The sequence below is a fragment of the Salmo salar genome, chromosome ssa11, assembly GCF_905237065.1.
Source record: "Salmo salar chromosome ssa11, Ssal_v3.1, whole genome shotgun sequence".
Classification (NCBI taxonomy): Eukaryota; Metazoa; Chordata; class Actinopteri; order Salmoniformes; family Salmonidae; genus Salmo; species Salmo salar.
The window spans coordinates 17,298,832-17,324,483 of NC_059452.1; the positions used below are offsets into that span (position 1 = coordinate 17,298,832).

At 45.6% G+C, this 25,652-nt stretch overlaps 1 protein-coding gene across 4 annotated transcripts in view; it reads left to right on the plus strand.

The window, feature by feature from the left end:
• Positions 1–290: 290 nt before the first annotated feature.
• The window catches only part of nptn (neuroplastin), a 38,859-nt gene continuing 13,497 nt past the window's right edge, over positions 291–25,652 (plus strand). The window contains exons 1-4 of one of the 4 annotated variants that reach the window (XM_014126629.2): positions 291–943; positions 14,712–15,059; positions 22,045–22,219; positions 22,799–22,893. In XM_014126629.2, coding sequence (XP_013982104.1) covers positions 868–943; positions 14,712–15,059; positions 22,045–22,219; positions 22,799–22,893 — 694 coding nt within the window. In that variant the 5' untranslated portion in view covers positions 291–867. 4 annotated transcript variants of the gene reach the window in all.

A 25,652-nucleotide genomic window follows, 5' to 3' on the forward strand; every position in this document is an offset into this window, starting at 1 on the left:
TCTGGTGAAATTAGCTGCTATGTGTGGTTCATGGCAGGGTTGTTACCACCCAGTGACCTGTTTCCTATGTATTTACAGTATTATGATGGGGCATGGCATTTGGGAAGATTAAACCACAGCCTATAATTATTTACCCTCATTTACATTGATGATTTACTTGAATTCCTTGCAATTATCCGTGTCTCTATAATTGTCATTGGTCAAGAGGTCTACTTTGAGATAAACCACCTAAAGTGGCCACTTTCTTTCTCTATGTGTGCGTGTGTGTTTGCGCGCTCGCGTTGGTGGTTGCTCGCGTTTGTGGATGTGCGTCTTGCGATCAAGCTTTCCTGCGCCACATTTCGATGCTAAAATTCCATATGTCGATAGACTGTCTGTCAATAAAAACGACTGACTCAATAAATATGCAAAGGAAATCAAATTGATGTAGGCAATAATTCGTGCATGTTCAGAATGACTGTTTGTAAAATGTAAACTTTTATTTTGGGCTCTAAAGCGCCTCGTTTCTATGAGCGCCAATGCGCATCGGTCTGCGCATCTCTGATCCTTCGGAACTACAACGGTGGACGCTCGCACTGACATCGAAAGACCTCCTCCGCAATCCGATGAAGGAGGCTCCGTTTATGGCCCTACTACATCGGCATCCCTGACGGAGCTATCCGCCTGTCCTGGACCATTCCTTGCTGCCTTCATTTCGTTCTTTTCCGGAGGACTTTATCTTTATAGCCTTCGTAGATCATTCTAAAGAACTCCGCATCCACTCTGCTATGCACCTTTAGACCAGATCTATAATTCCCGCGATCAATATCTTATCTCCCACAATCGCCTTGTCTAGTTCCTGCCTCGTCCTCTCATCGAACCCCAAGAATGCAGCCCAATGCAGTAATGTTGGCTGTGGTGCTTTTTGGAAACTTGATGCTGCATTACGTCTCGGCTCAAAACGGTAAGAATAAAGATGTGACCATGCCCGAGATTGTACACAATCGCAGTCAGACACAGTGTTTTTCTAATTGTTCCAATGAGGAGCCTTCTGTGACTCGAGAACATGTATTTTATTACGATTTGAGGAAGGGGGCGTCTGTCATTTGACATAATGTCAAATATGAGGGGGCATGGGCGCATTTACGCATCGCAATAAAGTGTTTATTTAGAACAAATTTGTTTACATAACTCTGTTCACAGTATTTAGGGTGCTCATATTTTTTTGACCATTTCCCTACGCACACGATTCTCAATTTTATAGTGTAAGGAAATGGATTGAAACGAGATAAATATGCTATTGAAAACCAGAGCATAAATATGTTACTGCAAACCAGAGCATCGTTGTGTTTGCTTGGTGTTTCCTAATATATGCTCTATTAGCTATTTCGTTCTGTTTGGAGTTAGTATTGTATTATTATTTGATGGATACATTGACAAATACATTGATTTGTCTTCATTGACAAATAGATTACTGAATGCACAGATTGTTGACACTCTTTGATTGTAGCATATTTAGTGTTTGGGATGTAAGTATTGTTATGTTGTGAAGAAGAGCAGCGTAATGGAGTGGAATGTTGAAGAACCTGCCAAACAGTCTGCACGATTCAGAACTGTTAAGCCCATAGTCTCTCTCTGGCTAAAACACAACAAACAAATCATCGGGCTTTTATATTAAAGAGGTCAACGTTCCACTTTATGTGTGTCTTATATCTACATCTCATGTGAATTAATAGGCAGCCATTGTCATTGATATCATTTTTAGTGACAATGTTGATATTTGGAAAGGTCATTACTCGTTTTCTGCCCTCAAAATACAATCTGCCTTCTTGTAAACAGCATCTTTGGTTTCCTGGAAATATTTAGACCCATTGGTTTCCTGGAAATATTTAGACCCATTAGTTTCTCTCTGTGTGTCAGTGGAGTTGAGATTCTATTACATAATTGAGGCTTCTGAATCCCACTGTTGGCTCAAAGCAGAGTGTCGATAACCTCAGAACATATACACAACTTCCAACAAAACAAATATAGAGTATCTGTGTGTAGCCTACATGTTTGAAGGTTATAATATATTGTCCCACAATATGATGGATAACCTTTCAAATGATTATCACCAATTTCTTTCCACATTTTGTTGATTTCAATTGTCTCTCCGGGGGCCATCCAAGTTTATTTATTTCAGTCTTTGATGAACACAGTCACAAGGGGCAGGATTGAGGGAAGCATCATTTGCTTGACATGAAGGATGTCTGAGCCTCCTCATCATTGCGTGCTAAGGGTTGCCTTCCCTGACATGCCCCTGATGGATGGCCAATCCCAGTGAATCACTTCTGCCACCCAGAGGGGGCACACCAATCAGAGGCAGCCTCTACACAAAACACATGTTCTCAGAGCTGAGCTACTACTAGCAATTGGTATATTTTATGACAATAATTGTTTCAATGACGAAACTTGCAATTTGGATCGTGTTATAGGCCTATAGAAAGCTAATAAAAATCCACTAGTCTATTCCTGCCAGCACTGACTTTGCTAATAACTACTTTGTTGAGGGAAAATCTACTTGCTACGATTGTGATATGTTTTAAGATGGATGCACAAATGTAAGTCGCTCCGGATAACAGCGTCTGCTAAAGGACTGTTAGCACTGAGAACACAGAAAGATTGTAATATGAAGTTGTACAGCAATAGGCAGCAGGTAGTCTAGTGGTTAGAGCGTTGGACTTGTAACCGAAAGGTTGCCAGATCGAATCCCCGAGCTGACAAGGTAAAAATCTGTTGTTCTGCCCCTGAACAAGGCAGTTAACCCACTGTTCCTAGGCTGTCATTGAAAATAAGAATTTGTTCTTAAATGACTTGCCTAGTTAAATAAATAAAATAGTCACTCAAAGAAGAATAGAGAAATCCATCATTGGCTGTACTATTCTCACTACCAGGGTTGGTGTCAATTCCATTTAAATTTAGGAAGTAAACTGAAATTCCAAATCTAATTTCAATTCTATTTTATGCTTCTCTATGAGAAAAACATTTGAATTTCAGTTTGAATCTTGAATTGACTTGGTTGAAATGGAATTGACACCAACCCTGCTTACTACTAGTGTACAATGAGTGTACCAAACATTAGGAATGCCTTCCTAATATTGAGTTGCACCCCTTTTTGCCCTCAGAACAGTCTCAATTCGTTGGGGTATGGACTCTACAAGGCTCAACATTTTTCCACAGGAATGCTGGCCCATGTTGACACCAATGCTTCCCACAGTTGTGTCAAGTTGGCTGGATATCCTTTGGGTGGTGGACCATTCTTGATACACACGGGAAATTATTGAGCATGAAAATCCCAGTAGCGTTGCAGTTATTGGACACTCAAACCGGTGCACCTGGAACCTAATACCATACCCCGTTCAAAGGCACTTAAATATTTTGTCTTGCCCATTCATCCTCTGAATGGCACACAGACAATCCATGTCTCAAATGTCTCAAAGCTTAAAAATCCTTCTTTAATCTGTCTCCTCCTCTTCATCTACACTGATTGAAGTGGATTTAACAAGTGACATCAATAAGGGATCATAGCTTTCACCTGGATTCACCTGGTCGGTCTGTCATGGAAAGAGCAGGTGTTCCTAATGTTTTGTACACTCAGTATACATTCATTAATTGATCTGGTGGATGAATTATGTGTGTATGAGGACACGCTTTGATGGTCCCCATCCACAAAGTCAGATCTACGCCCTCTATTGTTTGGTAAAGCCCAAGTGAAGGAATTCCAGTCTTTTCCCAGTGTTAGTGCCCACTCCCTGGGTCCCATAGCGACACACAGGGCTCCCTCCACCACGGGCTCTGCTGAGACTCCCGGGGGCTGTGGGAGACAGACTGGTGCTACCTTGTCACTCGTGTTGTTTTCTCGAGCCTCACTGTAACTGGTGAAGACTGATACAACTCCTTTCTTTATAGCCTACTGATGTATTACAGTTTATTCAAGTGATGTTGGGTTTTAGACACTAGTGAGATACAGTTCTGTAGCTGGATACTGTAAAACACATTTATGAGGCTGTTATATAAATACAGTAATCATATTTTAATGGATGGTATACTGATGCTATTTGGTGACACAAATATGGGTATACCCTCCAAACAAATGAATTCATATTTCACAGTCTGGATTTAGTGTCAGTGATGTAACGTGGCAGGCTTCACTATGTCACGTTTGATTTCCTCAGCAATATTTCAGATTCGGGGCAATGGCGTGTAAAGAAGTGTAATTATATGGGCAGGGGATTTTAATCACAGTACAGTATGTGTGAAGCAGAGGAGGGAGCTGAGCTGAGACCATTATACCTCTATATGCTTGGGGGGAGCCTGACCAACCATAGATGGCTGAGATTCAGCAACAGATATCTGGAGGACTGTAAATAGCGTTGTTCCATTCTGCTGCCAGTCGCTATTTATAGCGCGGAGACACAGCACCCTGAGCACAGAGAACTGTGGCTTTAATGTCCTTTTGCGAAAGTGAGTACATTAACTCTTAATGGATAGCAGCATCCCTGTGCACAGCTGCTTGGCTCTCTGAAGACTCACTAGATGCATGTGAACCATTTAAGCTCTTAAAGGGCCTCGTTCCTTTATGCATGACGAATATGAAGAGGGGTTCTCTCCTGTCCCTAACCTGAAGATGCTGCTTATGGCAATGCACCATGGATAATCTCCCCCTATGAACAATTGAACAGCCACTACAGCCGTAATCAAGTTCAGGACATTTGTGTGTATAATATCTTATTTTTGAGTTGACATAGACTACAGACCACAATGTAAATTCCTTTGATGTGAGTTACCAATATAAACATAAACCAACTCAAGCATCAACTCAATGCATCTGTTATTTTTCTATAAGATAGAGAGCTACGACCGCTCATTATTTCTTCATGTAGTACAGTATTAGTAGGTTTGTGTGGGTCAAAGCCACAGACAGACAGTTTATCGACACAGTCCCAGTTTCTATCACTAAACACGTTTCATGATCAAATCCCCTGAATCAGGGCCAGGCAACATTATAAAAATACATCTAAAATGGCATCTCTCTTACAATTAATAAGGGATTCAATCAATGTAACTGCAAGGTACAGAGTTGCTTGGTAATTGTAAGGTAATTAATTGTAAGTCCATGCTGTATCACTGCCCATGTTCTGAGTAGCAGAGGACACATCTGTGAGACTGGAAAATGTGCTGTGGGACGTAAGCCAGTTCTTCCACTGAGTCACACTAGCCCACTGTGAAACATGATACATACTGCACCGATGGCAACAGCATCAGGCACCCCACAGCCTCCAACACAGTACACACCAGACATACTGTAGCTACTGATGATGATACCCAAATGGAAGACGCTAGACAGAATTTTAAACAAAATGGAGACTTAATGTTGATGTGTGGAATATTCATTCTGGGAGATTTGTTTGTGGTTACAATATGTGTTGTCAGTGTGTCCAGTGAAGAAAACACCTAATTTGATAGTCATTGTCACAAACTGTTATGGTGACATGGATGAGTGTCAGCTAGTCCTGTGGCATATGGTATCTTAACCATGCTAGCTTTGCACAGTGACAGAGGGCCTGGGTAGTCTGTCATCTTGACCTCCGAAAGGGTTAATCGGGGAGCAATGTTTGCTGGTTGAGGGGGATAAGCCCATTTCAACTGGGGATGGGGGGGGTGGGGGGATTTAACTCTCATGAAAGCTGTGGCTCCCCTCTATGACCTGAATGGCTGTCCCTGAGTAGTTACAGTAAGATGGCAGAGGTCACCTCCTCCCTCTCATCTCAGCTGCTGTTGCTAACTGCCATTTAACCACAACACCACTCTAATGCATGCAGGCATCAAGGTTTATTGTTGATTTGTTCAAACAAATTAGGAAATCTATACCCGCCCACCCATCGATGTGTTAAGAGCAGCTCAGAAACAAATACATCATCCTTCAACCCACAGCAGTGACTCATTTACAACTGTCAGAGCAGGAGGCTTTATGAAATCTTGGGCAATCGGCCAAGTGTAACACCTCTTAACCAGATGCTGGAAGCCAGCTAAGTTGGCTCTCCTACAAAAGTCAGATATACTGGCTAAGACAATGGAGCATCACACTACAGTACACTGATACTACAGCTACAGTGCCTTGCAAAAGTATTCATCCCCCTTGGCGTTTGTCCTATTTTGTTGCATTACAACCTGTAATTTAAATTGATTTTTAATTGGATTTCATGTGGATTTGAAATTGGTGAAGTGAAATGAAAAAAATAACTTGTTTTAAAAAATATATATAATAAAAATAATGGAAAAGTGGTGCGTGCATATGTGTTCACCCCCTTTGCTATGAAGCCCCTAAATAAGATCTGGTGCAACAAATTACCTTCAAAAGTCACATTATTAGTTAAATACAGTCCACCTGTGTGCAATCTAAGTGTCACATGATCTGTCACATTATCTCAGAATATATACACATGTTCTGAAAAGCCCCAGAGTCTGCAAAACCACTAAGCAAGGGGCACCACCAAGCAAGCGGCACCATGAAGACCAAGGAGCTCTCCAAACAGGTCAGGGAAAAAGTTGTGGAGAAGTACAGATCAGGGTTGGGTTATAAAAAAAAAATCCAAAACTTTGAACATCCCACGGAGCACCATTAAATCCATTATTCAAAAATGGAAAGAATATGGCACCACAACAAACCTGCCAAGAGAGGGCCGTCCACCTAAACTCACGGACCAGGCATGGAGGGCATTAATCAGAGAGGCAACAAAGAGGCCAAAGATAACCCTGAAGGAGCTGCAAAGCTCCACAGCGGAGATTGGAGTATCTGTCCATAGGACCACTTTTTAAACCGTACACTCCACAGAGCTGGGCTTTACTGAAGAGTGGCCAGAAAAAAGCCATTGCTTAAAGAAAAAAATAAGCAAACATGTTTGGTGTTCGCCAAAAGGCATGTGGGAGACTCCCCAAACATATGGAAGAAGGTACTCTGGTCAAATGAGACTAAAATTGAGCTTTTTGGCCATCAAGGAAAACGCTATGTCTGGCGCAAACCCAACACCTCTCATCACCCCGTGAATACCATCCCCACAGTGAAGCATGGTGGTGGCAGCATCATGCTGTGGGGATGTTTTTCATCGGTAGGGACTGGGAAACTGGTTAGAATTGAAGGAATGATGGATGGCACTAAATACAGGGAAATTCTTGAGGGAAACCTGTTTCACTCTTCCAGAGATTTGAGACTGGGACAGAGTTTCACCTTCCAGCAGGACATGCCCCTAAGCATACTGCTAAAGCAACACTCGAGTGGTTTAAGGGGAAACATTTAAATGTCTTGGAATGGCCTAGTCAAAGCCCAGACCTCAATCCAACTGAGAATCTGTGGTATGACTTAAAGATTGCTGTACACCAGCGGAACCCATCCAACTTGAAGGAGCTGGAGCAGTTTTGCCTTGAAGAATGGCCAAAAATCTCAGTGGCTAGATGTGCCAAGCTTTTAGAGACATACCCCAAGAGACTTGCAGCTGTAATTGCTGCAAAAGGTGTCTCTACAAAGTATTGACTTAGTGAATAGTTATGCACGCTCAAGTTTTTTTTGTCTTATTTCTTGTTTGTTTCACAATAAAAAATATTTTGCATCTTCAAAGTGGTAGGCATGTTGTGTAAATCAAATGATACAAACCCCACAAAAATCTATTGCCTGCCTGCCTGATGTGTGCTCTGCAGTCTTCAGAGGAGAGAGCTCCCCAACTCACTCAGTAGGCCGAGCACATGTGTAATGGGCCACCACACAGACTCAGAGGGGATCTATTCACCACAGTATACTCTATATGATGCTATATGACATTATAATGAAGTGCCTCACATAATAAACAGAGATAAATGGACGCTTGTGACTCAGTCTGTGCTGTACATGAATCCCTCCTCATATGGTATCATTTCATTCACATCACCTATGTAATTGTGGTAGTATCCCTTTAACAACATTACAGGCTACTCTCTTCTATGAAAACCTCCTGGTCCTCTTCACTTTCTGTTGCCTTCTAAAAGAGTTGAGGATGAGAGGCCCGTCCAGTTCTTTGATCTCAGCGGATGCTTTAGTTCAGAGGCAGCCTGAGCAGAGTTAGTGGGCGTCCAGGCTGGGCTTTACCCTCTGTGATGATGGGGGGGTAGAGGCTGAAGCTAGATGGTCCCAGATGTTTCAGGAGAAAGACACAAGCACTAATTACTCTGCATCTATCTGGGCTTCAGGCAAGATGGCACAAGGTCTGTTTAGGCTCTGGTCTGTGTAAATCAGGCCAGGCTGGATCATGTCCACAGCCAAACCATTTACCCTTTTCCTATTGCCATATTATTTACAGCTGCCTGTGACTCATTTCTAACTGTTGCTGCCAGGGTATGGTACGGTATGATCCCCACCCATGTATTGTTCAGTCTCTGGAATATCTTGCTCTGGGTGGACCAGACCAAAGAGCATTTGGCGTCAGTTGTGTTTTCAGAACATGCTGTCTCTAGCTGTGGAAACACAGTGGTGTTTGACCTAAAATGGAAAATGATAGCCTACAGTATAAACGCAGTCTCTTGGTTACAAACTGATACAGCACAGTACATTACTTTCCCAACCAAAACGCTAAGTATCTAGGTTATATTGCAATAATGAAATGTTAGGCACAGCTCATTTTAACCCAGTACTGACAGCTATGCGTAGGCGCCTAGTAACCTCCCCCCACTAGGCAGCGAGTAACCTCCCCCCACTAGTAACCTCCCCCCACCAGGCAGCTAGTAACTTCACCTTACTAGTAACCTCCCCCCACTAGGCAGCTAGTAACCTCCCCCCACTAGGCAGCTAGTAACCTACCCCCTACTAGGCAGCTAGTAACCTCCCCCCACTAGGCAGCTAGTAACCTCCCCCCACTAGGCAACTAGTAATCTCCCCCCACTAGGCAGCTAGTAACCTCACCCCACTAGGCAGCTAGTAACCTCCCCCCACTAGGCAGCTAGTAACCTCCCCCCACTAGGCAGCTAGTAACTTCACCTCACTAGTTACCTCCCCCCACTAGGCAACTAGTAACCTCCCCCCCACTAGGCAGCTAGTAACTTCAACTCACCAGGAACCTCCCCCCACTAGGCAGCTAGTAACCTCCCCCCACTAGGCAGCTAGTAACCTCCCCCCACTAGGCAGCTAGTAACCTCCCCCCACTAGGCAGCTAGTAACCTCCCCCCACTAGTAACCTCCCCCCACTTGGCAGCTAGTAACCTCCCCCCACTAGTAACCTCCCCCACGAGGCAGCTAGTAACTTCACCTCACTAGTAACCTCCCCCCACTAGGCAACTAGTAACCTCCCCCCACTAGGCAGCTAGTAACCTCCCCCCACTAGGCAGCTAGTAACTTCACCTCACCAGTAACCTACCCCCCACTAGGCAGCTAGTTACCTACCCACACTAGGCAGCTAGTAACCTCCCCTCACTAGGCAGCTAGTAACCTCCCCCCACTAGGCATAGGCAGCTAGTAACCTCCCCCCACTAGGCAGCTAGTAACCTACCCCCCACTAGGCAGCTAGTAACCTACCCCCCACTAGGCAGCTAGTAACCTCACCCCACTAGGCAGCTAGTAACTTCACCTCTCTAGTAACCTCCCCCCACTAGGCAGCTAGTAACCTCCCCCCACTAGGCAACTAGTAACCTCCCCCCACTAGGCAACTAGTAACCTCCCCCCACTAGGCAGCTAGTAACCTCCCCCCACTAGGCGACTAGTAACCTCCCCCCACTAGGCAGCTAGTAACTTCACCTCACTAGTAACCTCCCCCCACTAGGCAGCTAGTAACCTCCCCCCACTAGGCAGCTAGTTATCTCCCCCCCACTAGGCAACTAGTTATCTCCCCCCACTAGGCAACTAGTAACCTCCCCCCACTAGGCAGCTAGTAACCTCCCCCCACTAGGCAGCTAGTAACCTAACCCCACCAGTAACCTCCCCCCACTAGGCAGCTAGTAACTTCACCTCACTAGTAAACTCCCCTCACTAGGCAACTAGTAACCTCCCCCCACTAGGCAGCTAGTAACCTACCCCCCACTAGGCAGCTAGTAACCTCCCCCCACTAGGCATAGGCAGCTAGTAACCTACCCCCCACTAGGCAGCTAGTAACCTACCCCCACTAGGCAGCTAGTAACCTACCCCCCCACTAGGCAGCTAGTAATCTCACCCCACTAGGCAGCTAGTAACCTACCCCCACTAGGCAGCTAGTAACCTACCCCCACTAGGCAGCTAGTAACCTCCCCCACTAGTAACCTCCCCCCACTAGGCAACTAGTAACCTCCCCCCACTAGGCAGCTAGTAACCTCCCCCCACTAGGCAGCTAGTAACCTACCCCCACTACGCAGCTAGTAACCTCCCCCACTAGTAATCTCCCCCCACTAGGCAGCTAGTAACCTCACCTCACTAGTAACCTCCCCCCACTAGGCAGCTAGTAACCTCCCCCCCACTAGGCAGCTAGTTATCTCCCCCCACTAGGCAACTAGTTATCTCCCCCCACTAGGCAACTAGTAACCTCCCCCCCACTAGGCAGCTAGTAACCTCCCCCCACTAGGCAGCTAGTAACTTAACCTCACCAGTAACCTCCCCCCACTAGGCAGCTAGTAACCTCCCCCACTAGGCAGCTAGTAACCTACCCCCCCACTAGGCAGCTAGTAACCTCCCCCCACTAGGCATAGGCAGCTAGTAACCTACCCCCCACTAGGCAGCTAGTAACCTACCCCCCACTAGGCAGCTAGTAACCTACCCCCCACTAGGCAGCTAGTAACCTCACCCCAGTAGGCAGCTAGTAACCTACCCCCCACTAGGCAGCTAGTAACCTACCCCCCACTAGGCAGCTAGTAACCTCCCCCCACTAGTAATCTCCCCCACTAGGCAACTAGTAACCTCCCCCCACTAGGCAGCTAGTAACCTCCCCCCACTAGGCAGCTAGTAACCTACCCCCACTACGCAGCTAGTAACCTCCCCCCACTAGTAACCTCCCCCCACTAGGCAACTAGTAACCTCCCCCCACTAGGCAACTAGTAACCTCCCCCCACTAGGCAGCTAGTAACCTCCCCCCACTAGGCAGCTAGTAACTTCACCTCACTAGTAACCCCCCCCCACTAGGCAACTAGTAACCTCCCCCCACTAGGCAGCTAGTAACCTCACCTCACTAGTAACCTCCCCCCCACTAGGCAACTAGTAACCTCCCCCCACTAGGCAGCTAGTAACCTCCCCCCCACTAGGCAGCTAGTAACCTCCCCCCACTAGGCAGCTAGTAACTTCCCCACCAGTAACCTCCCCCCACTAGGCAGCTAGTAACTTCATCTCACTAGTAACCTCCCCTCACTAGGCAACTAGTAACCTCCCCCCCACTAGGCAGCTAGTAACCTCCCCCACTAGGCAGCTAGTAACCTACCCCCACTAGGCAGCTAGTAACCTCCCCCCACTAGGCATAGGCAGCTAGTAACCTCCCCCCACTAGGCAGCTAGTAACCTACCCCCCACTAGGTAGCTAGTAATCTCACCCCACTAGGCAGCTAGTAACCTACCCCCCCACTAGGCAGCTAGTAACCTCCCCCTACTAGGCAGCTAGTAACCTTCCCCCACTAGTAACTTCACCTCACCAGTAACCTCCCCCCACTAGGCAGCTAGTAACTTCACCTCACTAGTAACCTCCCCTCACTAGGCAACTAGTAACCTCCCCCCACTAGGCAGCTAGTAACCTCCCCCCACTAGGCAGCTAGTAACCTACCCCCACTAGGCAGCTAGTAACCTCCCCCCACTAGGCATAGGCAGCTAGTAACCTCCCCCCACTAGGCAGCTAGTAACCTACCCCCCACTAGGCAGCTAGTAACCTACCCCCACTAGGCAGCTAGTAACCTCCCCTACTAGGCAGCTAGTAACCTCCCCCTACTAGGCAGCTAGTAACCTCCCCCCACTAGTAACCCCCCCCATTAGTAAGCTCCCCCACTAGGCAGCTAGTAACTTCACCTCACTAGTAACCTCCCCCCACTAGGCAGCTAGTAACCTACCCCCTACTAGGCAGCTAGTAACCTCCCCCCACTAGGCAGCTAGTAACCTCCCCCCACTAGGCAGCTAGTAACCTACCCCCTACTAGGCAGCTAGTAACCTCCCCCCTACTAGGCAGCTAGTAACCTCCCCCCACTAGGCAGCTAGTAACCTCCCCCCCCACTAGGCAGCTAGTAACCTACCCCCCTACTAGGCAGCTAGTAACCTCCCCCACTAGGCAGCTAGTAACCTCCCCCCACTAGGCAGCTAGTAACCTACCCCCCACTACGCAGCTAGTAACCTCCCCCCACTAGGCAGCTAGTAACCTCCCCCCACTAGGCAACTAGTAACCTCCCCCCACTAGGCAGCTTATCTGCTCATGTGCTGATGATACAGTACATTACTGTTGAGCAGGTAGGTTGGGCTGTTCTGGGAGGGCCTGTAATCTGTTGTAGTAAGACGCACGACTATAGCGCCACAGAGAGACCGCCTGCTCTGCTATCTCTTCCTGTCCCTCTCGTCTTCAGCATAGTCAGAGTTAGGGTTAGGGTGTGGCGGCCTTTTCTGTGATTCATCTGAGGACACATGGCGTAGATCAGGCAGTCAACGGAGGCCTTGCAACAGGAACCCTAAGGCACAGCCCAGGTGATTTGGCTTCAGATAGATGAGTGCATTGGGTCTGTGCTAGAATGGCCTTCAACAGGAACCCTAAGGCACAGCCCAGGTGATTTGGCTTCAGATAGATGAGTGCATTGGGTCTGTGCTAGAATGGCCTTCAACAGGAACCCTAAGGCACAGCCCAGGTGATGAGTGCATTAGGTCTGTGCTAGAATGCTGGCATATGGTTGTAGGGGCTGACCTCTGCTGTGTAGCGGTAGTATGATTCATGTAATGAGAATGGCGTGCGCACACACACACACACACACACACACACACACACACACACACACACACACACACACACACACACACACACACACACACACACACACACACACACACACACACACACACACACACACACACACACACACAGTGATGATGATTCTGTGACTTTTAAGTCCAGCTGATAGTGAACCACAGGATGGATGACCTCTTAAGCTCTTAAAGGGCCTTGTTCTTTATGCATGAGGAATATGAAGAGGGCTTCTCACTCTCCTGTCCCTAACCTGAAGATGGGCGGCAGGTAGCCTAGTGGTTAGAGTGTTGGGCCAGTAACCGAAAGGTTGCTGGATCAAATCCCTGAGCTGACAAGGTAAAAATCTGTCATTCTGCCCCTGAACAAGGCAGCCTACTGTTCCCCAGTAGGCTGTCATTGTAAATAAGAATTTGTTCTTAAGTCAGCCTTGTTAAATAAAGGTGTAAAAAAAAAAGATTACCAACTCCAGCATATACACACAGACAATCAGATTGAAAACAGACAGAATGTTTGTCTTGCTGTAGAAGAATAAATTACTACAGTACTAGCCATCAGGCATGGGGTTCAAAGCACATGCAACGTCTGCTGTTTCAGCTTGAATGCATTTCAACACCTTTATGTTCCGAACCAGATTGGCTGTTAGAGTAGTTTCCTATTTCAGTTCTCATTTGACCAAAATAAAGCACTCAAAATGGCCTGTACATAAGGTCCTCATCATGGCTTCATAGGGCTTGACGGAAATTATACTCAGCCAGTGTTACAAGTAGTCACATGACTTTCCATCGGCTCAAGCAGTGCCCTTTGACATAACTGTCACATCACGCAACATGAGTTTCCTTAATGTGGCAAACCAACTAAACACTTCAGTACACAGAGAGCTTTGTAATCAGTTGCCATTTCAATCTAACATCAAAGAGGTACAAGAAAGCAAAGGCTTCCTATTATGCAATATCTGTTCAGAAACTCACAGGGGTGTAGTTCTGTGTGTTTCAGTGACTGTCAGATATAATATTGAATCTATTTATGTGGTTTGTAATCTCTGCATGCATTCTTCCTAACTTATTGATGAGATGAAGAAACATGTTTTGACTAAGTTGTCCATAATATGTGAAAAATGATTTAGTCGTAGTTCTACTGCATGTCAATTTGCTATGTTCTACGTTAGTGGTTTCACATCTTTATACATTTCACAATGGTGTGAGTAGTCAACATATTTTGCACTGTAAATCCATTTTATTTGTTTGTTTACACAGAAAATATATAACTCTGCTGAATTCCACTGCAAAATTAAATATTTGGATTATTCTGACCATAATGGAAAGCACAGCAATTTATTTTCAGCCATTTGAGTACTGTTGGAAATGAAAATCATCCTAAACCCTGGTGAGATCCCACAGGTGGTTGATGACAGAGACTGTGATTGGTTGGCTGTGACCTCAGCTGAAGGTCGTGTGGCCATGATTGGTTCAGGGATAATAGAGTAACATTGGATAGTGATACATTGGGTTTCAGGGGCCATTAACCTGTTTCTCATTCACACAAATCTCTTACTATTTTATAAACTGTCTTTGTTATACTCAACTACTTTTTCCCACCCACTTTAAGCTTTGTAGCTTGATTTTTTTCTTGATTTGCCTTTAATCATCCTCTTCTTTTGTTTCCAACTGATCCCTGTTTGATTTGCTCCTACCTCCATCCCCTGGTCTCTCCATCCCCTCCCACTTCCACTCTAACCCCTCTTCCACCCCCCTCCCCTCCTTCCCAATACACTTTTCCTCTCCAGCTGGGTTTGTGAAGTCGCCAATGTCTGAGACTAAGCTCACGCTGGACACCTTTGAGCTGTACTGCGACGTGGTCGGTAACCCCACCCCAGAGATCCAGTGGTGGTACGCAGAGATCAACCGCGTCGACTCCTTCAAGCAGCTGTGGGACGGCGCCCGCAAGCGCCGCGTGTCCATCAACACGGCCTACGGCAACAACGGGGTGAGCGTGCTGGGCATCACGCGCCTCACGCTGGAGGACTCCGGGACCTACGAGTGCCGGGCCAGCAACGACCCGCGGCGCAACGACCTGCGCCAAAACCCCGCCATCACCTGGATCCGAGCCCAGGCCACCATTTCGGTGCTGCAGAGTGAGTGGTCTATGTCCTGTAGTACCTAGCTGGTGAACAAACTAACAATCCCCTGCCTGTCCCACCACCCCACTCCGTTAAAAAAAACACAGCTGTCCCTGGCAAAGACAGACATAAAACAAAACACCAACCACCACCTTGTTATTTGTTCATTTCAAAGACTTGTCTTTGTTTTATTTCTGTATAAGAAATGGGAAGACATTGTATTTTATATTCTCCTACAAGTACTGCCTTTTGTGTTTTAGTTCTATTATGTTGATAGCTCCTATGTGTTCCCTCCTCCCCCTGCAGAATTTGAGGATTCAAATCAAATCAAACTTTATTTGTCACATGCGCCGAATACAACAAGTGTAGACCTTACCGTGAAATGCTTACTTACAAGCCCTTAACCAACAGTGCAGTTCAAGAAGAGTTAAGAAAATATTTACCAAATAGACTAAAGTTAAAGATAATAATAAAAAAGTAACACTATAAGAATAACGAGGCTATATACAGGGGATACCGGTGCCGAGTCAGTATGCGGGGGTACAGGTTAGTTGAGGTCATTTGTACATGTAGGTAGGGGTGAAGTGACTATGCATAGATAATAAACAACGAGTAGCAGCAGTGTACAAAAGGGAGGGGAGGGGGCAAATGTAAATAGTCCGGTGGCGATGTTATTAATTGTTCAGCAGTCTTATGGCTTGGGTGTAGAAGCTGTTAAGGAGCCTCTTGGTACTAGACTTGGCGCTCCGGTACCACTTGCCATGCGGTAGCAGAGAAAACAGTCTATAACTTGGGGGACTGGAGTCTCTGACAATTTTATGGGCTTTCCTCTGACACCGACTATTATATAGGTCCTGGATGGCAGGAAGTTTGGCTCCAGTGATGTACTGGGCCGTACGCATTACCCTCTGTAGCGCCTTACGGTCAGATGCAGAGCAGTTGCCATACCAGGCGGTGATGCAACTGGTCAGGATGCTCTCGATGGTGCAGCTGTAGAACCTTTTGAGGATCTGGGGACCCATGCCAAATCTTTTCAGTCTCCTGAAGAGGAAAAGGTTTTGCCGTGCCCTCTTCACGACTGTCTGGACCATGATAGTTCGTTGGTGATGTAGACACCAAGGAACTTGAAACTCTCGACCCACTCCACTACAGCCCCGTCGATGTTAAATGGGGGCCTGTTCGGCCCGCCTTTTCCTATAGTCCACGATCAGCTCCTTTGTCTTGCTCACATTAAGGGAGAGGTTGTTGTCCTGGCACCACACTGCCAGTTCTCTGACCTCCTTCCTATAGGCCGTCTTATCGTTGTCGGTGATCAGGCCTACCACTGTTGTGTCGTCAGCAAACTTAATGATGGTGTTGGAGTCATGTTTGGCCTCGCAGTCAAGGGCGAACAGGAAGTACCGGAGGGGAATAAGTACACACCCCTGAGGGGCCCTAGTGTTAAGGATCAGCGTGGCAGACGTGTTGTTGCCTCCCCTTACCACCTGGGGGCGGCCCATCAAGAAGGATCCAGTTGCAGAGGAAGGTGTTTAGTCTCAGTGTCCTTAAATTAGTGATGATCTTTGTATGAGAATTGGAGTGGGTCTAGGGTGTCCGGGAGGATGCTGTTGATGTGAGCCTTTCAAAGCACTTCATGGATTCCCGACGTGAGTGCTACAGGGAGGTAATCATTTAGGTAGATTACCTTCACTTCCTTGAGCACAGGGACTATGGTGGTCTGCTTGAAACATGTAGGTATTACAGACTTGGTCAGGGAGAGGTTGAAAATGTCAGTGAAGTCACTTGACAGTTGGACCACGCATGCTTTGAGTACACGTCCTGGTATTCCGTCTGGCCCATCAGACCTGTTTAAAGGTTTTGTTCACATCGGCTACCGAGAGCGTTATCACACAGTCATTCAGAACAGATGGTGCTCTCGTGCATGCTTCAGTGTTGCTTGCCTTGAAGCGAGCATAAAAGGCATTAGCTTGTCTGGTAGGCTCGCGCCACTGGGCAGCTCGTGTCTGGGTTTCCCTTTGTAGTCCATAATAGTTTTCAAGCCCTGCCACATCCGACGAGCATCAGAGCCGGTGTAGTAGGATTCAATCTTAATCCTGTATTGACGCTTTGCCTGTTTGATGGTTCGTCTGAGAGCATAGCGGGATTTCTTCTAAGTGTCCGGATTAGTCTCTCACTCCTTGAAAGCGGCAGCTCTAGCCTTTAGCTCGATGCGGATGTTGCCTGTAATCCATGGCTTCTGGTTGGGATATGTACGTATGGTCACTGTGGGGACGACGTCGTCGATGCACTTATTGATGGAGTGGACGACTGAGGTGGTATACTCCTCAATGCCATTGGATGAATCCCAAAACATATTCCAGTTTGTGCTAGCAAAACAGTCCTGTAGTGTAGCATCCGCGTCATCTGACCACTTCCGTATTGAGCGAGTCACTGGTACTTCCTGCTTTAGTTTTTGCTTGTAAGCAGGAATCAGGAGGATAGAAATATGGTCAGATTTGCCAAGTGGAGGGCGGGGGAGAGCTTTGTATGCATCTCTGTGTGTGGAGTACAGGTGGTCTAGGATTTTTTTCCCTCTGGTTGTATATGTGACATACAGGTACAAATTTGGTAAAACTGATTTAAGTTTGCCTGCATTAAAGTCCCCGGCCACTAGGAGCGCCGCTTCTGGGTGAGCATTTTCTTGTTTGTTTATAGCCTTATAGAGTTGGTTGAGAGCGGTCTTAGTGCCAGCTTCGTTCTGTGGTGGTAAATAGACGGCTACGAATAATATAGATGAGAACTCTCTTGGTAGATAGTGTGGTCTACAGCTTATCATAAGGTACTCTACCTCAGGCAAGAAATACCTCGAGAGTTTTTTAATATTAGACATTGTGCACCAGCTGTTATTGACAAATAGACACACACCCCTACCCCTCGTCTTACCAGACGTAGCTTATCTGTTCTGCCGGTGAATGGAAAACCCCCCCAGGTCTATATAATCTGTATCATCGTTCAACCACGTCTCGGTGAAACATAAGATATTAGAGTTTTTAATGTCCCGTTGGTAGGATAATCTTAATCGTAGGTCATCAATTTTATTTTCCAATGATTGCACTTTAGCAAGAAGAACGGATGGCAGTGGGAGTTTACTCTCTTGCCTGCGGATTCTCAGAAGGCAGCCCGATCTGCAGCCCCTTTTCCTGTGTCTTTTCTTCAAGCAAATTACGGGGATCTGGGCCTGTTCCAGTGAAAGCAGTATATCCTTCTTGTCAAACTCGTTAAAGGAAAAGGTTTCTTCCAGTCCGCGGTGAGTAATCGCTGTTCTGATGTCCAGAAGTTATTTTCGGTCATAAGAGACGGTAGCAGCAACATTATGTACAAAGTAAGTTCAAAAATAAGTTACTCAAAATGCAAAAAAACTAACAAAATAGCACAATTGGTTGGGAGAATGTAAAATGTCAGCCATGTTCTTCGGCGCCATCTTCTATCTTGACACAATTCTCAGAATTCTGTAGATTTCCTGCTTCTCCCAAAGCCCTGAGCATTTTGTTGTAGATCACCACAAACCCAGAAACCTCCCCAGTCTCTGTCCAAATACTACCTCTTTCCTCCCACACCAACCTCTCATTCTCCACATACAGCCCATCCTGGCCGTTCTGGCCCTCTCCTCTGTCTCATGTGTCCTCCTCCGACAGTTGTCCTGTTTCTTTCCCTATTCTCAAACAAATCCTAATTTCACCCATTTATTTCTGTATTTCTTTTGTGATTTGTGTTTTTCTGTTGCGTGGGTTGTTTTATTTACTTCAAAGCCCGGTGTAATTCTGCCCTGTCTGCACCATGTACTCTAGGCATCGCTGCGCTTTGAAGTTGTGCCGCTTATTTTAGTGGGGAAGGGGTAGATGGGACGTAAGAAGACAAGGAGGGAGCTGTCCAGGTGTAAAGCGTGCCCTTGTTTTAAACTCATGACTCACCCTAATCCAATAATGGACAGAAAACAGTGACTTTCTTAAATGTATTTTTTCCTTTCTAGATTTGAGAGAGCTGGTTTCATTGCTGCAGCAGACAGTCTCTCTCTGGACTCGCCTGTGTACTGTATGACCTTGTACCTTCTTAGCCATTATTAAGTGTTTGAGCATGAATCAGTAATGACATTATATTCTCTCCCCTCTCTGCTGTATTGCATACAAACATTCAAACACACTGAATGTCAACTGGACCCTTTAAATGAGCAGATGATCCAGTGAGTGCCCAGCCCATTGGAGCACAGAGAGATGTGGAATGTTGTTAGTCACAGCCATGCAGCCAGAAACACTCAGAGGTTTACTACAGGAGTCAGCTCCTTCCTCTCCTGAGCATTAGCTACTGAACTGTCTGTAGTACAGCTGTTGGACTACTATCTGACTGCAAGGGCTGCTTTTGCACACTCTCCTAATCTCACACCCATTATACTTCACTCCACCAGCTGGCTTGAGACGTGTACAGTCGGCCTACAGTAGATATCTGAGTTTACTGGTGGTAGAAATGTTTCCGTCATCAAATTAACATGAAATTGGTCAATTCAATGTATTCTTATTTAAAAAGACACATTCATTCCAAAAGAATCTGTATGTGTTCTAATAATTGAGTCAGACCTTTTGTCATCCAATATATTCTGTCATTACTGAGTGTCAACGTTCTTGTTATAGACATGTAATAATATGAGTATATAACATGTATATAACAGGCTATACACACTGAACCAAAGGAGACGATAACGTATAGTTCTTCGGGAATGTTTTCAAATATGTGCTTGTATTGTTTTTAACCGCTTAATTTGTGATTGGAATGAATCTCAAGGTCTATGCACAACGTCAAGGCCGTTTAAAAAAAAAATTACCTTAATATTGTTACTACATTTGTAATAAACTCCTTAACTTAGGTAACAATTTAATCAACAGTGTATTTAATTGCACTAAATGAACTCATCTATACAGGCCTCAGTGTGAATTGGTTTAGATCCCCTCCCAACCTGTGTTGTGTTCTAGCTGATAGCTGCTCTGTTGAATGCGGGGGAGGGGGGTTTGGCTCAACATACCAATCAAGTGGGCAAACATCCTCCTTCTGTCAGCAAGAAATAGACATTACTGGCACAATCCACTAGGACTGTATGCAGGTCATAATGGAATAAAATGTACTACACTGTTATGAGGGGGTAACAGTGTCAATGTAATGATGCTTTTACAATCCTAGACACAGAGGTGGCCACGTGGGTCAGTGCCTGTGTGCTCTGCATGACATCACTGATTCATTCTCTTTTTGAGCAGGTGTCCTACAAATGACCTTCTTCTGAGCTGAGGAAACCTCCCATGGAAAACAATGTGCTTTTAATGCCTAATGCAAATTTCTTGAATGAACTATTTCTGTGTATATTCCCAGGATGCCACACTATGTGGGATGAGAGGCCTGTATAGGGGTTCTGAGAGAGAGAGGAGGGGAGACAGAGAGAGAGAGCGAGAGAGCGCGAGAGAGAGAGCAATAGAGGGAGAGAGAGCAATAGAGGGAGAGAGAGAAAGAGAGCGAGAGATAGGGAGAGAGCAATAGAGTGAGAGAGAGAGGGAGGGGGAGAGAGAGCAATAGAGTGACAGATAGAGAGAGGGGAAAAGAAAGAAGGAGAGCAATAGGGAGAGATTTCCCTCTAGCTATTGGGTATAGAGAACTGCAGGAGTAGGTGCTGCCATGAATGCTAATATAAGTCACTAGCCAGGGCCCAGAGACTTCCCCTCCCCTCCCCTCCTCTCCTCTACTAGGAGGTTTGTAGTAGCAGCCAATAGTAAGATTATTATGCTCCTCCCCCTTCTCCTCCCTCCTCTAGACCGGGTTGCGTGGTTGCCAAGGCTGGCCCACCGTGGGGGAGGGAGGAAGTGAGGGGAGCTTCCTCACTACCCAAGGCTGCCTGCCTGCGCTCTCTGATGACACATCCTGCTTGAGTCTCCCTCTATGTCCTTGAGAAATGGACCCTTGGGTTGGTTGCTCTGTTAACAAATACACTAAATGATCATACTAGTAAAGAGCTAGTGGTTGTTATAGTGTACTGCAGCAGTAGTCAAGCTGTTGTTCAGCTCATTTTTGTTTGCCACGATCATATACTTTGTCCTCTTCTGTTTAGCTATTGATTTTTTCTTCCACCCAATAGGTTTGCTGAAGATTATACCTTATTCACTTCCTTGTTCTGGACAGCAATTATTTGGAAGTCAGTCATTGGACTGAAAACATGTATGTTGTTCAAATTTCCTTTATACATTCAACCTCATTTGTATAATCTCATGATAATTTCAAGGTTACATCACTCTTTTCATATCCAAGTGCCTTCCTGAATCAATTTGTACTGTTTAAAGAACCTTGTTGCTGTCAATATCAAATTGAATGCTACTGTATGGATTAGGCATAATGATAATACAGTTAGGTTCAGGAAGTTATCAAGAGCCAGTGGTTCCAAACCAAAGATGCTTTGGTGCTGGTCATCACCTTAAAGATCATTACTTCCACGACTCCAGGTAGTCTAGCGGGTAAGCGTGTTGGGCCAGTAACCCAAATCCCTAAAACGACTTGTTGAAAAATCTGTCTGTGCCTTATTTGCACCTGTAAGTTGCTCTGGATAAGAGCGGCTGCTAAAATGTAAATATAGTGTCATTATGACTATCTATCATCTCAAAATGGGTGCCGGAACAACAGAGGTACTAGGTCTGAGACTATTCATCATTTTACTTTTACAGACTACATTTTGTGAGAATATTTTAAGTTTTTTTTAAGTCCATCTATTGTACGGTAACAACAGAACCAAAGACAGATACAGGGTTTAGTGTTGCAAGTATTTTGCTGCCGCTCCATGTTGTGTTTATCTTTATGTATGTGTGTTGTCTTCTGTTCCAGCCCCAACTCCCACGCACGTCTCCCACTCAGTCTGTCAGTACAGTTACAGTTCTGCTATAGTGTTGAGCCCCAGTTCAATGATAAGGGGTTGCTGTCTCTCTGTGTGTTTCAGAGCCCAAGATCAATGCGTCAGATCAGATCATCCTGCCCTCGGAAACCAAAGGGCCCCCTGTCACCCTGCAGTGTAACCTGACCAACGCCCACGAAGGCCAACAAGAGAGCTTCTGGATGAAGAATGGAGTGGAGATCGCAGACACACGGAACGAGCAGAAGCACACAGAGTACATGTGAGTCCTTACTTATTCTGTAGCTCTCTTACTAGAGCATTCAACAAAGCCTTTCTAATTGTCACACAGACTATCAACACTAAGACCAATCACCCTGAGATGCAAATAAGAGCCATGTTGACAAGTCCTTTAGTGAAAACAGTTGTTGGGCAGCGCCATCCCTCGCAGGGCATAGCCATCAGAGCAGCCTCTGAGCTTAGATCAGAGCAACCAGCCCCTGTACTGCACAACACCCCCATAGACGTCTCCCAGACTCTCCCCAGCCAGGCGAGGACGGCTACATGAGGAGACCGCTGGGCAGCTCCTTTTCTGTCACATTACATCTCAGTACTCTACTAAAGGCTGACCCCAGAACAGACAACCCCGTGCTAACCTCCCCTCTCTCTCCTGGCTGCCTAAAACACAGCACAGTGCTAACAATGAACGCTAAGGACTTCCACACAACATGCATCATTGGGTGATGCATCATTGGGTGATGCATCATTGGGTGATGTACAGTGATAGACAACAGAATAAGAGAAACTTATTTTTGACTGAGCTCAAGTTATGGAGTAACTGATATTTTGTGGTTTGTTGCAGAATCAAAAAACCAAGGTCAGACGACGCAGGGGAGTACATGTGTGTTTACACGTTTGAAATGGCTCCCAACGCCAACGCCACTATTGAGGTAAAAGGTAAGACTCTCCGACCACCTGATCTCACTCACGGTATAAACAAATGACAGATACTCGGTTGATTTTTATAATGAATCAATACTGTCACTTTCATTTGACTCTCTGCCATACCTAAGAGAGAGATACAGTTCTCCTATGAGGGATCTGATGGATAACACAATCTAGAGCTACTTCCTGTGAACAGATCCCCTTCCAGTGACAGACGTTGAGATGTTGGTCTGGTGATGTGTTGTGTTGTTGACAGGCTGGCCTCTGGAGGCTGCTGTCACTCACTGAGAGGACTGGGCAGGACCGGCCAGCTGAAGGGAGGGACAGAGTCCTGTCTTCTCTGCTCTCTCTGTACACTCGATTCACACAGACACGCCTTCCTTCAGCCTACTGTCTCCTCTGTAGACACTGGTCTAACAGTGATTTACTTGATTTATTTTTATTAGCCAGATTATTATTACGATTATCAGTCATTTTGCAACAGTTACCACATGTAATTGGCGCAGGACCAAGGGTTTCGTATTTGTGTCATATTTGTTATATTTTTAAGGGTAACCATGACGATAATTAGTGATAATGTGTCAAATAATGTGGCTTATTCTGTACCGTATATGTTGGATAACATCGTTTCACATTTGAAAGCACATATTCAGAATTGTTAGGATCATTCATTGACGTGAAAGACGCTTATAGAAGAACTAAAACCATAGCGAGATAGACGTTGACAGCTCACCCTTCAAGTGGAATAAGGGATTTTACTCTGGGTGAGAAAGGACTTGCAAAACCCTGTTCTAGAGAAGCTTGCCTACACGTACAGTGTTAAGCCAATTTGCTGTGACATTGCTATGGTTGTGCATAGTGAGCTTGCCATTGACTGTTATGCCTGCCGTGGCTGTATTAAGCGCTAGCTGCCTGTGTGGTAGGTTGGTTGCGTAACGTGTGTGATGACCGTGTATGCTCTGCAGCTCTGCTGCTTCCTCCAGCCTGAGAGATGACAGGCCTCATCTCCAATCAAACCTCAGCGTCCTGACCCTAGGGCCGTGTGAAGGGAGAGAGGCAGGCAGGCAGGCTTGCTGCCCCTGGCTGTCAGAGCCTGTATAACACACCGTTTCCTGGACATACAAACACCATGGCAGCACTGCCTCTCAACATTATGTTTACTATCTGGGAGTATTAACTGAATTGTCGATAGATGCTGTTAGTCGTATTTGGGATGCTAATGTCTTGGTTTGGAGGAAGCATAGACACGACAATCGTTTTTGAGATAGATTTAGATTTAGATACATTTGCAGGCTTTCGTGTTAATTGTTACAGTTAAGGACCGATTGAGGAATAGACTCAATAAAAGCTACAGAGAATGATCATTCTAAGCAGAAATACATGATAGTTGTGACCAACTGCATCCGATTAGTCTTGCCCTGCCTTATACAAGGGCACTGAGTCCCATACCATTAAACCCATACTCAGTCGTACCACCAGGTCCCATACATTAAGCATGGTAGAGGGGCCGAGCCTGTGTGCTCTATGCTCCTGGCAGCTGAGCTCCCCCCAGCTCCCTCCGGCTGCAGTGTCCTTGGCGCTCCCATCTCTCCAGCTCTCAGCTCAGAGCAAGGCAACAGATGGAGGCTTGTGTGATGGTGGTGTGGGATTAAGGTTCAGAATCCGCTCCCAGCCATTTGTAATGGCAGGACTTTGTTATCCACGATGATACAGTAAGCCGCTGTCCTGAGCATGCATATTTTGCGCATCCCAATTATCCTTCGTATTTTTATATATATGATTATGTTGTGTGCTATCTACGCATTTTTTAAAGAGATATTTCCACACGCCCTGTTGATTGAATCAAATTTCTGATGAATTTTGCAGATCTAGATTTCTTTCAAATTACAATTTTTTTGTCAAACGCACAGTACAGGCCCACAGGATAATGTGTCATATAATTCTTTATACCATTACATTGTGGAATACTTGTATCTGATTGGCTTGAAGGGCATTCTAGAGCATGCATTATTTCTATATAAAGTACAGTATATTTGTACGGTAGAATTCAATGGCTAGAGTTCTTCCATGTTCTATGTTTGAGGTGCTTTTGAAAGCAAAAGTCTAATTGAAAACATTATTGGCATCGTTTAACTCGATTTTCATAATAGTAAGCTACCACTGATGGTTTGGTTAGTAAACTTGCTAGCTGTTTCAGTGGATGTTGAACACATTTCTACCTGCAAATTAACACATTTCTAGCAGTAAATGTATTAGATTATAGCCATGGTATGCAAGGGATAATCAACTCGGGGCTCTATGCGTTCTCTGGAAAATAATGCAACTTTGTTAGTTCCACTCCACACGATCATCACATTTGAGCTCAAATGCTATTTAAATTCAGTGGAGAGATGGGAGGTATCAAAAACAGTAAATAGAAATCGGACTGCCTAATCGCCTCTTCCAGATAGACCACCAGAAGTTGTCTCTTTCTTTATATATTTCTGACACACAGGCAGACAGACACATCCACACAGCAGCACTGTAAATCAGTAATCACACAAGCTGCCGGGGGTGTTAAATGGAAGATTTCTGCCTGTTTTGGCACCCCTCAGAGGGCAGTCAGTCTCCATGCTGTCAGTCAGTCACAGTGGAAGTGAGCTGGGGATAACGAAGACAGAGATAAACGTGGCCCCTCCCCCACTAGCCAGAGAGCACGTGTGCACCATAGTTACAGTAGGAAGGATGATGTCACTTTGAGCTCAAGCAACTGCTGCTCAATCATCCTCCAT